The sequence below is a fragment of the Drosophila obscura genome, unplaced genomic scaffold, assembly GCF_018151105.1.
Source record: "Drosophila obscura isolate BZ-5 IFL unplaced genomic scaffold, ASM1815110v1 contig_165, whole genome shotgun sequence".
NCBI lineage: Eukaryota > Metazoa > Arthropoda > Insecta > Diptera > Drosophilidae > Drosophila > Drosophila obscura.
The window spans coordinates 2,066,542-2,082,420 of NW_024542752.1; the positions used below are offsets into that span (position 1 = coordinate 2,066,542).

Below are 15,879 nucleotides of genomic sequence, written 5' to 3' on the forward strand. Positions count from 1 at the left end.
GCTTAAAACAGTTGTACTCTGTGCGCTTGTGTGTGTCTGTGTGCGTGTGTGTGTGTGTGTGTATTTTATTTATTATTTACTTAGCAATACGAAAATAGATGAAGTTCTATTCTATTGTTTTATTTTTTTATTTTTTGTTTGTTTTGTCATTGTTTGTCATTGTTTAAATTATTTATTGCCTTTAACTATACTTATAAACAAAGGAAACGCAACTAAACCCTAAACAGAGATAATTCAATATTATATATAATATATAACTACACATATTTTTTTTTGCGTTGTACCATGTTTAAGTGACGCGAAAACTATTAACTGCTAACCGGTTAATGGGCATTTAAGGACACTCGACTCGAGGCTTGTTTGTTTTCCCCCATGAATCCAATACCAATACCTAGCGAAAATCCAACCTACCTTTAACTTTAACCTTTAGCCTCACACACACAAAACAAAAAACAAACAAAAACAAAAGAATGTTGAACGAAAAAAACTACAAAAAAACCACAAAAAAACCACAAAAAAAAGAAAACAAAAAGTAAGGAGAACAAAAGAAAACGAATTTTGAAAGCATTGAAAAGCATTACTTCGAAGTACTTGAAACACCAATTTTTTGTGCATCTTTTATTTATATAAAAAAAATTTGAGGAATTAGCAGATATTTAGCAGATTGAAGCGATATATGTTTATATATATATATATATATTTAAAATATATATGTATATATGAAGAGATAAAACTAATTTTTTTCATCGTCGTAACTTATTAGATTGTAGTGCCTTTTTTGCCTCCCAAAACAACAAAAACAAATAAAACAAACCAATAACAAAATATAAACTAACAAAATATGGTTTATATATATATACCAAATATATATATACATACATACATACATACATAGTATACATTTTATATGCAACAAGGCGGAGATAGGTAGCGAGAGAGAGAGAATGAGTGAGTGACGGAGCAGGAGTAGGGTAAAAAGAGGGTCAAGAAAAGCTTGTGGAAAACAAGTCAATTAATTGCATTACAAATAAACCAACAAATAACAGAAGAAACAGATGAAACAGTGACAAAAACAATTGTCGTCGTATTTCTCTCTCTGATTTAAGCCTCTGTTTAGATCCTCTCTGATTTCGGATTTCGGCCAATTAGCAAAAACCCCATTTCCCCATAATCTGTTAAAGCTAAAGGAGCCGCAGCTATATATATATATATATATATATAAAGATAAATATGATATGAATAAAAGATGGTATAGAAAATACTACAAATGGCAATGGCCATGCGATAACGAGAGATGAAAAGAGATAGAGACGAGAGAAGAGAAAACGAAGAATTGGGATAAACAAATGAATATATTTATTATTAAAAATCAAATAAAAATTAATAAAAACTTTATGTAAACAAAGCTACACGTGTTTTTTTTTTGGTATAGTATTTCTGTTCAGTATGGATGTATACATGTTGGGTGGGCGCGCAGCCGGGCTGCCCTTCTTTATCATCTTGCAGGTGTAGGTGGACTGAACGCAGTGAATTGCAGCTGTGTCATATCGATCCTGTGCCAGCGTCTCCGCAGATTATCTCCGCAATACTCGATGTCATATTGCTCGACTCTCCTGCGCTCTCAGGCCACGCTCTCAGCGAATACGAATTAAGAGAATAACGGATTGAGCGCTGCTTGTTGAAGGTTTGGCGGACTAAATGGTGCATCTCTTGAAAACATATTCAGCTCCGAATCTGAAACTATCTAAACGAAGTGAAATCAAGCTGCACATCAAAAACGGACTGAATCAAATTGCAAAATTTATTTCAATATTGTATAGGCTATAAAGAGACTTTCAATCTGGTAGGAGGACACAGAAGATTTCTGTAGTTGCATCGGCAATACCATAATCCCCACGAACCCCTTCAGAGAGAGAATTGTGAGAACTTTTACCTTTTTCCATAGTTTATTTTGAATACAGGAAATGACAGATATTTTCAAGAAGGAATACGAGCATCAGACACAGCAGATATGACCATTCAAAGTTGAACATTTTTCCAGTGAGCAGCAAGAGAGAATATTTTCCTTTCAGTTCTGCGTGGCGTATATTTATTAAGCTTTTTGGCCTAATTCTTTTGTGGATTACTTACAGGCTATCCCAGGCTTTTTGGCCTGGCACAGAATTCAGTGACAGAACCTACCTGAACTTACAAAAGCTTTTGTTCCTGGAGAAGCTTTTTGGTAAAGAAAAACTAGCTTTTCGGAAATAGGGAAAGCTTTCTTCGGAGTGCCTGCTGGCTCTGTTATTCAACGGACGGTGTGACGACAGCATTGGGTTGCCCCCGTCGCCTGGTGGTTGGTGCTGGGTTTTGGGTGTTGGGTGTTGGGTCTCCCTCCACGCTGTAGCTCCATGCTGATTGCCAGAAAGCCAAGCCGTGTTAGCCCGCTAGTTTGCTTAATGGTCAACACAGACACACAGGCACGGCCAGCTGATGGGCAGCCAAATACTTTTGAGCTCCCGCTGGGTAAGGGCTCGCCCGCCCGCCCTAAGTCACAGCAATTCTCGGCAATCATCCGCTGAGTCGCAATTTCAAAAAGAGAATGAAAACAAGCAGAGTTTCTGGCTAGATTGTATGCTAAACATTTATTGTATTATGTTTTCGGATGTCCTAGTGCGGTCTGGTCTGTCTGTCCCCAGAGCCACGGAGCCCCACGACCCCAACCCTGCCCTGTGCCACCTCTTGTTGCGGTGCGCCATCAATCAAGGGGCCCACACCACACTCCTAGCTGGCCCCGGTCTGGTGACAGAGCAAACAGCAAGAGAACACCAACAACAAAAACAAAAACAAAATGTGTGTGTCGGCGGCAAGCTTCGCTTAGAGTCCAACTCTTACATTATAGAGTATGTAAATATGTATTGTATGTAGGTATTTAATCCAGACTTAGATCTAAATAGACATCTATAGTAGGTATACAATATATATAATCATATACATATATATATATACATATATGTCATTTGACTGTGTATAATTTTGTTTATTTTTAGAGTATGCTCCAAGTGTATGCGAATTAGGATTCTCCATTCTCAGTGTACTCATAGAAATGCATCACATATGTTTACTTGTACTTATATATATATATTTGATATATCTATGTATTTGTTTTTCTTTTCTTTTGAAAGCAACAAACATACACACACAGCAAAATGCACATCGATAACGTTTAATTGTTATATTTGGTTATTGTTTTGTTTTGTTTTTTTGCTTTCTTTTTGGGTATTAATATTAATGCATCTTTATTGTATTTGCCATTAATGGTTACATATATGTACGAGTATATACGAGTATGTATGTATGTAATTTATATAATATGAGTATCTGGGTCGCTGATGTCGCTAAATTTTTGTGGAGTTTACTCCGTTTACAGGCGTCCCAACCTCGCTAAATTCATTGATTCTGGCATATTCAATTTAATTATTGTTGCTGCCCAATAACTCTCTAGACACTTATACATAGATATACATACATATGTATGTAAGCATGCATGTACTTGTGTTATAAATTCATGTGAATATTCTTTGTTAAAATCGTTATTAATTTAGCTTTGGTTTTGCTTCATTGATGATAGTTTTGATCCCGACATATGCCCAGACTATATCTGCCACAGGACCGTTTTTGGTTGCACAAAATGCGGACACAGAGAGTGCGGAGAACCATCAGGCCCCGAGGCAAGATATAGGGACTCAATTGGGCATATGTAGGGGGGGCATCGCGAAGCATCAATAAACTTTTCAAAAAAAATCGTATTTATTGCAGTAGTTTGCTTTATTTAGTCGTAGTACACCCAGATGGAGTTTCTCCAATAATTCGCCCCTTTGCTGGGATACAGTACTTGCAGATATAGAGGATCTGCACTATTATAAATCTCATGCCAGAATATGAATGTGGGCGGCCCATCTGTCACTGCCTCGTCGACCTCCACGCGCTTTGCATTTGGATTTTGCTTTGGGTTGCATTTCTTAATTTAATTAATTAATTCATAGATTGAATTCAATCTGCCAGACCACAACTCTGCAGGAGGAAGGGTGGTGTGCTGGGTGTCTGGGGTCCGCACACAGATACATATGTACATATGCGACTGTTTCCTTTGTGTTGTTTTGGTTGCCTTTACACACATATACAAGTGTATATATGGTATGTATGTGGGAGTATGTATATTGTATATTGTAAATACGTTTTTCTGCTTGAAACCGCAACAAGATTTTCACATTTAGATTTAGGTATTTCGCATATTACGAGTAGTACATTTGATACGATTTTATATTGGTATTTTGGTTATTTCTTAATTAGTTTTTAGTTTTATTTTTTTGTTTGGCTCTGTCTGCCTCTGTTTCTGCTGCTTTGTAAATACACATCAAATATGAATATACTCGTTTATTTGTAGGTATGTATTGTAGACATTCATATCCATAGAATACTCTATGTGTAGTGGTAGCTGTATATGGGACTTGTATATTGGTAGATAGTATTTGTATATTAATTGTTTTTTTTGTTTAGTTGTTGCACATCAATCAGAATTCTATGGTGTATATTGTATATCGATTTCATTGAACATTCACTTACGAGTCTAAAAAAAAACCAGTTACAATATGTGTGTGTGTATGTGTGTGTTAGTTTGGTTGTTTAAGTTCAGTTGGCCACCAAATTCTCTTCAATTTCCATTCGATATAAATTGTTTAATTATGCCATGGATACGGTGGCAGATTACTTACATACATGTATCTTATTTATGTTTGTATGTATGCATGTCCATTTATCGTTAATTAGATCAAGTTGATTTCAAATTCCAATTCAATTGCAATTCGCAATTATTTAAATCTTGTCAGCAAATATCATAAATTCATGGCATTGCATTTGGGGGATTAATATCAAACATCCATCTTATTATTATTATGGCTGTATGTAGGTGCTATCTTATGGCTACAATCTACGTTCAATCCAAGAACTGCCTTCCTCATCCTTCATCCTTTATCCTGCATGCTGCCTTTTGCTTTCTGCTTTCGCATGAAATTCTAGCTTGAATCAACAAAATTTCACCTGGCCCTCATTCTCGAGACTTCTTCGATTTTCTCCGATAACTAACTCCGATAACTAACTCCGATAAATACTCCGAAGCGACTCTGACCAACTAACATTCCATGAATCCTCTTACCCTGGCAGCATAGATTTCTCTGTGCTTAATCTACTCCCTTTTAGTCTTTCGATCGCGTCTGAAAACCGTATGTCTGCTTAATTTCTTATTATGATTTATTTCTCAACCTTTGAGCTGGGCGTTGGCCTGGGACTCTTTCGATTCCTGGGCTCCTGAAACCGAAACTGAAACTGTTTTTTTTTTGGTTGTTTACTCGATATATAATCAAGAATTAATACTACCCCTTTATAGATTTGCACGCGCCCCCCCACAACCCCCACCTCTGTACGAGTTACGAGCCTGCACTGCACAACGTTCTCAGCCTTTCCTCTGCTCCTCTGCGCCTCTACTACTCTGGTACCTGACCTGTTGACTGTTCCTCTACTGTAGAATCCTCTGTGGCATCCTGTGATCCTCATCTTATTCCCTTCTGCTTACCTTACCCTCACCCTCACCCTCACCCTTAGATGGTTAATCTTCTTCCTTGTTTGCTGTGCCTCTGCATTACCCTTCGTGCGCCACGCCACTGTCTCCCCCCTTTAGCTACTCCCGTTCTGCCAATACACACCCCCGCCCCCCAGCCAACCCCTATGGCTTTCTCTTGCGCTTGGCAAACATCTGGGACCACAATCAGAATCAGACATCTGTAGACTTGGGCACGGCCCCAGTCTCGGCGCCTGGTGCTTGAGCGCGCTCCAGCTCGGACTTCTGCTCCTGCTGCTGCTCGTCGTCGGTTTGCTGGGATCGCTCCACCTTGGTGGGCTCCTGCGAGAGGTGAATCTGGACAATGTGCTCCGCCCGGTCGTCATGCGGCTCGGTCAGGTGTTCGTCGCTCTCCTCGAGATCTCTGGCCAGTGTCTCGCTGCGCTGCAGTCGCCGCTTTTGTGGGGCGTTCTTTTGCCCGGCAGCTGCTGGAATGGGGATGTGTATATGGAACTCATCGTCCGCTGACTCGATGCGGTCGAGGTGACCTCCAGACGAGCTGGCGCCACCGCCTCCACCTCCGCCGGACGCGGTGGATTGGGCGGCCGCAGCAGCGGCACTGGTGGATGGCCCATCCCCGCTTTCAGCCCCCATGGGGGGATCCCGGCGGTTGGCACGTCGCCCGGTGGGTGCGTCGTGGAGCGCCAGCTTTTCCATCTCGATGCGTAGCTCGCCGAGGGTGGCCGATGCGAAGCCCGGGCGCCTGGTCTCATCCACGTGCACCAGTACGAAGGGGAGCTTTAACGACAATTCGCCACCCATGCTGCTCAGAGTGAGCTTTACCTTGATGTAGTAAGACACATAGATGGCGAAGATGTTCCGATCCTCCGTCGACGTGGTGGTGGCGTTTCCCTGCTGTGGTGGCATATCGGCACTGGGCATGGCCATGGCCGGACTGGGCAGCGACTGTTGCCCGGACTGTTGCACATTCGGCACAATATAGTGGGGAGGACGTATTGCCGAGGCGGCGATCTCCCCAGTGATCTCGTCCGGCTCGGTACTTCGCTGCAGCGAGTCCTCCAGCGCGATCCAGTTCTTCGTTTGGCCGCGCTGGGGCCGCAACACCACCACCGAATTGACCGTGGCACCCGGGCTTACGGTACGGTCCACCGGCGGCGAGATTTGCTCCGAGTCAGCTACAACGTTCTTAAACTTCCCATTGTTGAACATACAGACGTCCACATGCTGAATGGCGCACACCTGTCCCACGCCCCCACAAATAAGAATAGAACAAAACAGAACAGAACAGAGAGAACGTTAGAGATGAGAATGTGAATGAGAGATGGGGCATGGGAGATGTCTGGGGGAAGGTCATTGCTGTGGCTGTGTAGCAGGAGTCATTGCAAAGCCACATAAGCCGCCAGGGAGGCCAGCGACAGCGACAGGGACTCTGACAGGGTCATGAAATTGCAGATTGCGAATGCCCTGACTTTACGCAGAGTCCCTCGGGCTAGACACTTGCCACAAATAACGGATACATCTGTTAATGAGCAGCCTCCTCCAAGCTGCTGCTTCATGACCATCGTTAAGAGCATTCTGCAGTCACCTCCATGTGTCCCCGTGTCCCCGTGTGCCCGTGTGCTGTCCTGTTTGCTTTGGATAAGCGCCAACAATGTCAAACATTATTTTATTGGCTCGGCCCAAATGGCTCTCTGGCTCTGTGGCTCAATCTCCCGCACAATCAACGATAATGCACTCAATTACCGTCCATTCAAGCGGTCATGTAATAATACGAGTATCCATGCAGCAAAAACCGCCCAGCCACAAACAGGGCGGTGGTGGGGGGTGCAGAAAAATAAATTAAACTCCGCAATGGTTTCACTTATTGACGGCCTATCAATGGGGGGTTTTTTTTTTGTTGGTTTTTTGGTTTTTTGGACCGGACCTGTTACGGCAAATGCTCCGCTCCCATTTTTACCTACACAGTGCCTCATCGATTATATAACGCTGAAGGGATTTTTCTAGGAGGGCCTCAAAGTGCCTACTGGATACCCAAAGCAACTAAGCAACTGGTACCAAAAATTGGAGTGGCCCAGCTCTCCCTCGATGACCATTCAAGTGCCACATTTGCAAAAACCTCAAAGGCAAAGAAACTGTTTTCAATCCGATTTGATTTGATTTGGTTCCATTCCATTTGATTTCATTTACAATAAGCAAGCACTGTGCACCATGGGCACCAACGACCGACCCCTTTAGCTGGCCACAAGCAAAAACTTTAACAGAGCGCAGCGCAGCACTGTTAAGTTGTCAAGTGCTGTTAACAGCGCTGTTCGCTGGCGCGTAGCAGATGCTGTTAACACGGAAATATTCGTTTTTCAACTGCAAAATGCTCTAAAGTCTCAATTGAAATCATTTAGGTGAAACATTTTAATGCAGTCTAATCAGAGTGGTTTTTTTAATTTGTGTGTGTTTCGGTTTTGAACAGCAGAAATTTTGCTTCTCATCGTTTAACGTGCATAAACCTGGCCCACAAAATGAGTCCAAACGATTCCGAGCATAAGCCTCCAAGGCACGTTGCAGATTATTTAATTCCCGTTAACATGCATTTCACATTGAAAATCTTAAACCAAAGCCACTGGCACTTATTTCTGAGTACGCTGATGGGCATTGCAGAAGATTAAAGTAAACGCTTTTTTATTTGCCGCATTTCATGGAAATGCAAAAATTGCAAATTAGAAATTAGAAACAATTGAGAAGAAAACCATTCGAGTACAATCGTAAAAATTACAACAACAAAAATGTTGCACTGAAATTTCGCTGCAGTGCCAGAAAGTTTTAAAACACGAAGAAAATAGGCTGCAGAATATACATGGCAGGCAAGGTACATTTATTATTAATTTAGGTAGCGAGCACAGCATACATACATGTACATATATGTATGTAAATATATATGTACCCACATATGTTTTATGTGCTATGGCAGATGTCCGAAAATGTCTGGCCATATGTCTAGAAAGGGGCCAAATCTCTTGCTTAATGCCATTAAATTACCATTATCACGGCATGAAACGTTTTATTGCTCCCTGCCTTTATTATTGCATATTTGAATGCACATTTTATTTGCTGCTGAGTGCTGGAATCCTCGGTGTCTGATTCGAAGCTGACTTAAGATATAAGCTGATTGATTCCGAACTAAAAATATGTCTTCATTGGGCAGTCATTGGTCCCATAGTGCATTGTTTGGCTGAATGGTCGGGCCTAAGATCTAATCTGGAGTATGCCTGCCGAAATGGGCCCCGAATGGCTCGACAAACTTCTTCATTGGGTTGGCCATTTCTCTGGGGGTCATTTCGGCACGTTCCCCTATCGAAACGAGAAATCACAATCTTTCAGCGACTATTTCAATACACATTTCTCATTTCCATGCAACATTTAAATGTGATGCCACCCCACCCCACCCCACTCCACCCCACCCACACCGCGCCCAGCCACTTCGGGCAGCTGCTTTGACGGGGCACAAGTACGAGGAGTATTTTTCTTTTGTGCGACAGACTTGCGGGACACTTTCAATTGGCTCAGGTCCAGAAGCATTTTGTATTCGATTGACTTTTTGGCTGCCTCGGGGAGGACTTGTTGCTGTGGCTTCTCTGCCGTTCCGCTTCCACTACCACTCTCACTCACCCCCTCTCCACGCCACCCCCTGTTCGTTTACGTATTTCAAAATTGAATAACAAATGTCCGAGCTAGCCAAAGAGCCAGCAAGCTTCTTTCATTGGACTTTTTGTTCCTTTGCGAACTTTTCACATTTAATGGCGAAAAAGTACAAAGCAATTTCAGCATTTCCCCCCACCACACACACACACACACAGGCAGCCATAAACATACATATTTAATAAAGCGCAAAGTGCACGAGTCGAGTGGAAGTGGAATGAGCGGTACACGAAAAAAAATAAGTATAGCATACTTTCCCGCTGCCTAGAGGACAAAGGATGAAAGGACAAATCGAAATCGAATCAGGCGACTGCATAAGAGATGTTCGCTGGCCTTATCTGGGAGCTGTGAGCTGTGAGTGGACATGACAGGACAGCCACCAACATCCAATGAAAATTGCATTTATTTGTTGTCCGTACTTCGATTATGTGCCAGTTATTACTCGGTTATCCATAATCCATAAATATGTATAAAAGATATTTAGAAGAGATAAATCTCAATGGGAGTCGGCGTTAGCCCTTTTTTCTGGCTAAATGTTTGCCCGCAAACTCTCTTTCCAAACTCAATTAAATGTATAAACTTGCCTGCCGTTGACGTTGCACAATCCTCCTGTTCATTCTGCCCCATCCCCCCCTATAGCGCCTATACTTTGATTCGATTGAAGGTTTGCTTCAAGGGGGTTTTTTCTGGTTCTTTAAGCATTCGATCATTAATTGCACGCATTCGAGTCCTTGCTTTGAGCCAACAAGAAATTGCGTCCATTGAAAATGCGCCACTGGAGCTGTTCAAGTTCTGTCTGGCCTTGGCGCTCAGTGTCCACGTTGTTCTGTTCTGTTGTGAAACATCTTACGATTGATAGCTTGTGAATTATTTACGCTGGCTGGCAAGTCAATTCCATATGTGCAAGTGTCATAACTTGTATCTGTCTGCGACTTTATCGATGGCGATGTCGATGTCGATGACGATGTCAATGTCTGTGTCGTCTCGTATGTTCGCTGTGTCTGTGGCTGTGCCCCTGGCCCGTACACGTACACGTACATGCATGGTAGCATACATGTGTCCCATTCATCAATTTCATCAATGAACAATGCGCTGTGAAAATACTGCGGTTACAATAAAAATAAACAATAACATTTGACAGCCGGCACCATAAAACATTTTCCATGGCGCACTCAAGTCCCCGGCCACAGACAGCTCACCGCTTCGTGGCACTGCACTGGCAGCAGGAAGCCCTGCTGCCATTTCTTCACTCAGACTTGAGTCCTGTTCTTGCATTATGCATTTTGCATTTTGCATTAGCTGCCAGCTGCCTTTTTGTCATTGAATTGTGGCCGTTGCTCTGTGTCTCTCCCCCGCGCCCTCCCAGTGTCTCCTCGCTCTTTGAATGCGTAATATCCGGTGCGTAATTAAAAGGCAAGTCTAAGGACCGGCAGGGAAAGCTGATTTTTCACCTCTTGCGAACCAATTTACGGCCAGTCAGCAATAAAGTCCTCCGACCTGCCAATTATCCTCGGAACTGGCACACAGTAAGCCCCACCCCACAGCAACATGCAATAACCATGGGAACGAGAGACAGAGACAGAAACAGAGACAGAAACAGAGACAGAGACAGAAACAGAGACAGAAATCGCCTGCCATCGAGCAGCGAAGGCAACTGTACTCCGTTACTCCCAGAGCAGCGAGCAGTGCAGGTAGCTGCTGCTGTCTGCAATCGATGGTTGCACGACAAATAGTCAGCAGCAGCGGCAACTGTACCCCCGGATGATGCTGCATGACTGTGATGATGTCTACAAATTAAGGAAATTCGGCCAAAAGCAGTCATGGAAAAAGGTAAAATCGAACAGCAGGCAAAAACCAACAGGTCTCGGGCTAGCTGCTTTCAATTTCTTCGAGAGTCAAGGCGAGTCTCTAGGCTGGGGCTGCCAAAAAGGTGAGTGCCACATAGAACGCAACGCCCTTCGGGGCACAATCTACCAGTATGTAGAAGCGGCAGACAAAAACCATCTGCATATTTGTTTGTTTATGTGAAAAAATAAACACAATTTTCTTTTCAGCTTTGGCTTTGCCAGCCTGGCTTATCCTTTGCTGCCCCTGTGCCTGTCCCAGTCCCATCCTGGAGATTCATCAGTTCTGCCATTTCATGCGGGTAAAGGTCTTGTTTTTGTGTGACCCTCTGCTTGATTTGTCGCTGCAGAAGGACTTTGCCTGTCCGTCAGTGCGTATGAGCAATCATAATCGTAATAAAAACCCAAAGGTATTCAAACTTGTTGCATAATACGAGTACTCGCCCTCGTACTCCTACACGTATCTTCATTTTTCTGTATAATTAATGCAGCAGAGATTGCTGCTAATTACATAACTGAAGCGCTGATTTACCTGCGCCATTGCCTTTAATTGGGTATGTGATTTAATGTACTCAATTGAACACTCCTGCATATGCATACGCATGTACTTTGCTTGCTCTGCCTGCGCTCACATTCCATACAATTTTCAATAAATTTTCTTGCTATTATTTTGCTGTTGGCAGTGACGAATTTGCAATTGGAATCTGATCGCCTTGCTGTCTGCTGTCTGACATGCCTGTCATGCATGGCCCGGCCCGGCCCGGCCCACACATAATCTCTGTCTTAGGCAGCCGAATGGCATCGTTACTTCAGGTGCGAGTATGTACAGTATTCCATAATGGATAAAAAGGCAGCTGCCTAAGCTGCTTTGAATAATCTTCAGACACCCCCTACCACCCCCTGCGAGTGTCTTGTCTCTCGTTGCCTGTTCAACCAATTTCATGGCTCACAGTTTAAAAGCCTGGCCCCTTAATTAATGCCCCTAATTGAAATTTCCAGTCTAAAATGGCATTAATTCACATTTTGTGGCAGTGGCGCGTCATGCGATGCATTAATTCAATCAGAGATATCCATTTCGAAAACGTGTCCATTGTCAGAAGGTTTGCTGCAGAGCTGCAGCTGCACTCTGCATTTTGCACTCTGCTGCTGTTTGCACAAAACAATAATGAAATTACAATAATGCTGCGAGCATTGACCAGGCAACGCCACACCATTGTTTTGGCATTTACGTGCAATATTGTGAAAATTATCTTGGTAATTGGCTGAGCAGCCCAGAGCATGCCCAGAGCAGCGCGCTGCTACGGCCAGGGAGGTTGCGTGTGCGTGTGCGAGTGCGTCTGGGCTGGAAAACAATAACTGGCTTAGGTGCTGCAGGCAGATGCAGGCCCCATATTATCCGCTTTGCATTGATGGCTATTATTTGGTGGACTTTGGTACTCGGAACGTAGACACAGTCCTGCAGCTGTAACTGATCTGAACTCTGGCCTGCTTAAACTCCTTGGCACTGGGCACTGACATACGTCCCATTGCGACTGTTGATTTACTGTCATAGCATGGCCCTGGTCAATGCACGGAAACATAACCCATACACGTATGCGTACACATAGACAGTCTGGCCAGTGGCTAACCATTCGTATTGTTCCTGGTGCTCCGTTCACATTTTTTTTTCCTGCCTCATTCAATTTCTTGTCAATGCTCAATCTCAGGCCTTCTGGATCAATCCCAGGCCTAGTGATACGAGTCTATGCTCTTATGCATAAAGGGAATGTGCATGCCAGTGCCGTTTTTATGCCTGCTGCTTCATGGGCGTGTCTGCGTGTGTGTGTGTGTGTGTGTGTTATGCAATCACAGTCCCAGTGCCTCCCATGACGAGGATGCACATAATTCAGTTGATAGATGGGGGGGGTAGAAATGAGGAGTAAGCACCACCTGAAGCAGCAGTTAGGCATGTGTTCGCTATCAGCCTTCCATTTTCATTATGCCCTTGTGTTTTTTACGGTTAGACCAAAAAGCAACACTGCGTATACGTTATATGAATTGATAGTCACGAGTGGCACAGTGTTACGCATGGCAATCGCTACAAAATGGCGTAAGCGGAAAGCGGCCAAGTGGCATGGGAATAGGGAAAGTGGAAAGAGGACAAGGAGGAGGAGGAGGATAAGTGGGCAAGTGGAGACCACAAGGCAAATGCACTCAATACTCACCCTCACTTTTCGGACCGTCTTGCGGCTGTCGTTGCGTATCTCAATGGTCACATTGACATCCTCGCCATGGGTGTACCAGCCCTTGTCCAGGCTGGCCTTTAGTCCGACGCGGCCGTCATGCAGCAAAAACGGCTTGTCCACCGAGCCCTGGGGTCCGCCGTCGGGGCCGAGGGTGATGCTGCCAATGCCCCCGGATACGCCTGCACCGCTAAATGGCGCCAACATGCAGTCGCAGTGATGCTATTCAGATACAGATGTGACGAGACAAGTTAGCACGAACCATGGCACCCAGGCACTCAGGCCATCAGGCCCTCAGGGCTCACTCACCTCCTGGAAGGACTTGCTGTAGTTGTGGAACGAGTCCGGTGGGCATTTCTCGATCTCGCTCTTGCTGCGGCCAAAGCGGCCGCTGAACCGGAATGCTTTCGGCGACAGGCGCAACTTTGGGAACGAGTCACCCCGTTCGGATTTGCCCTTCGCCTTCGTACCGGAGCCCAGGGAATGGGTCGGTGTTTGGGTCTGCTGCTCGCTGGTCTCCCTGTTCACCGGCAGCGTGGCGCTGGATGGTGCGGCCGGTGGCGACGTCTTGGCTCCGGCCTGATGATGGCACCCAGAGCAGGTGGCAAAGTGCTCCGTGCTCGAATGCTGAAAGACGTCCGTGCGGTAGATGACCCGAACCCCCATCTTGACCGAGGCCCGTCGATGGAACTTCTCGTCCGTCTTATCAGCTTCATGGTTGACAAGCAGCGACACAGACGCCAGGGGAAAAGAACAAAACAAAACGAAATGATTTCAGTTGGTTTGGCATCGTGGAAGAGTTGCTGGAAGCTGCCGCTGTCGTGTGCCGCTGCCGATGCTCAAATTTCGAGGAACAAAAAAGAATGTTGCCCAATTCTGTTGTTGTCTGTTTTTTGTTTGTATGATAACAATTTTCATTTCGGTCGTGTCCGGGTGGGTGAGGGTGTGTGGGAGGGGGCTGCTCGGGGGGCGTGTCCGTTCAAATGTCAGTCGATTGTGCGAATGCCAGAAATCATAATTTAATTATTTTGTAATTTTGTGGAATGCCATTTTCTGGATGCTGGCGAGCGGCCACAAGAACGGAGTGCAAAAAAAAAACAAAAAACAAAAAAATAATTACACATTGGAACATGGAACAAATGGAAATGACACACGCACACACACACACACACACACATAGAAATGGTAGTGTTACTGGAGGGGGGAGCGGGTAGTAAAGATGGAAAGATGCAGATCAAGAGAATAGATAGGGATGAGTGGGGGTGGGGTGGGGTGGTTGATGATCCAAAAGCGCACACGCACACTCATTCGCACACTTGCACGAATAGCACACAGATTCGCGGGAAAAAAAAAAAAGGCCTCGGTAGCCGAAGCTTCAAATACGAGTATGTGCCCTTGCAGAGTGCAGATCCCATATAATACGTATTTGTAGTATTTGGTAGAGCCTGTGGCCTGTGAAGACTTATCGAATTGCAGATGGAAACAGTGCTCGGCACGCACACACTCACATGGTTTGCAATGCGTTTGTGTGCGTAGACAGCAGCCAAAACGGAACAATGGGTACGTGAGCGGCAGCACCCTTTTCCATACCCAATGGAAAGGGCCGTGCCCAGATCTGCCCTGAAACCTAAGCTTCCTCGACGACGGACGGACTTCTGTTTTGAAATTAATTATTTAAATGCATTTTGCAAGGGTACACAGCGAAATAAGAATGAAACAGAAACAGAAATACAGGAGAATAGACAGACAGAGAGGGAGACAGAGAGAGACAGAGAGACAGAGAGAGAGAGGAGAGAGAGAGAGAGGCAGAGAGAGAGAGGTTGGGAGGAGAGCAAGGCAAAAAACAACAACACCAAACGGAATGAAACGGAAACGAAACGGAACAGTCACGATCACGACACCGATCGGAGCCGATCTGATCGAAACGCAGCCGATCAGAGCCGAGCTCCACATCCGCCCCGACGATCTAATTACCTTCGTCGGATGCTGTGCACATACACGCAAAACAGCATTCGCAAAGGCGAGTGAATCGACTCGGCCTTTTCTGAGGGGCGGCCTCCATTCTTAACATTTCTTCGTAGACAAAGACATCTATGGGTTGCGGATACGGGTTGGATGGAGAGGGGGAACGATCAAGAGCTAGTTCAAATTCAAAAACAAAACGAAAACAAATGTAGTACAGTGCGTTTCAAAAAAGGGCTGCAAGCGCAGTAGGAGCGGCCCACCGATTTGGCGCTCACTTTCGCTCACTAATAATATTATTGATTTGATGGATCGGATTCGGATAAGTGAAATGATGATAGCAATGGCTGAAACATTTGGCTGAATTAATTTGAAAATTAATACTGCGCCATGGCAGAGCCATTTGATTTGATTTGAAGGAATTGGATTGATTCCATCATCATATCCGATTGCTGCTAAAAAGGTTTAATACCTACTAATAAAACTTTAAATAAATTGCGCAAAATGTCCGGAATTTGGTAGCTGAATATTAATTGGGAATATT

General features: G+C 44.4%; 1 protein-coding gene across 4 annotated transcripts in view; it reads right to left on the reverse strand.

The window, feature by feature from the left end:
* LOC111066363 overlaps positions 1-15,879 on the reverse strand; it is an 85,785-nt gene that overhangs the window by 27,551 nt on the left and 42,355 nt on the right. For 3 of the 4 annotated variants that reach the window (XM_041591909.1, XM_022354905.2, XM_041591910.1), the window contains 3 exons: positions 13,683-14,083; positions 13,356-13,595; positions 5,766-6,856 (listed from right to left, as the gene is read on the reverse strand). In XM_041591909.1, the coding sequence (XP_041447843.1) occupies positions 5,810-6,856; positions 13,356-13,595; positions 13,683-14,083 (1,688 nt within the window). In that variant the 3' untranslated portion in view covers positions 5,766-5,809. Of the gene's footprint in view, positions 1-5,765; positions 6,857-13,355; positions 13,596-13,682; positions 14,084-15,879 lie in introns of those variants that run through there. The other variant, XM_041591911.1, reaches the window with a different exon arrangement.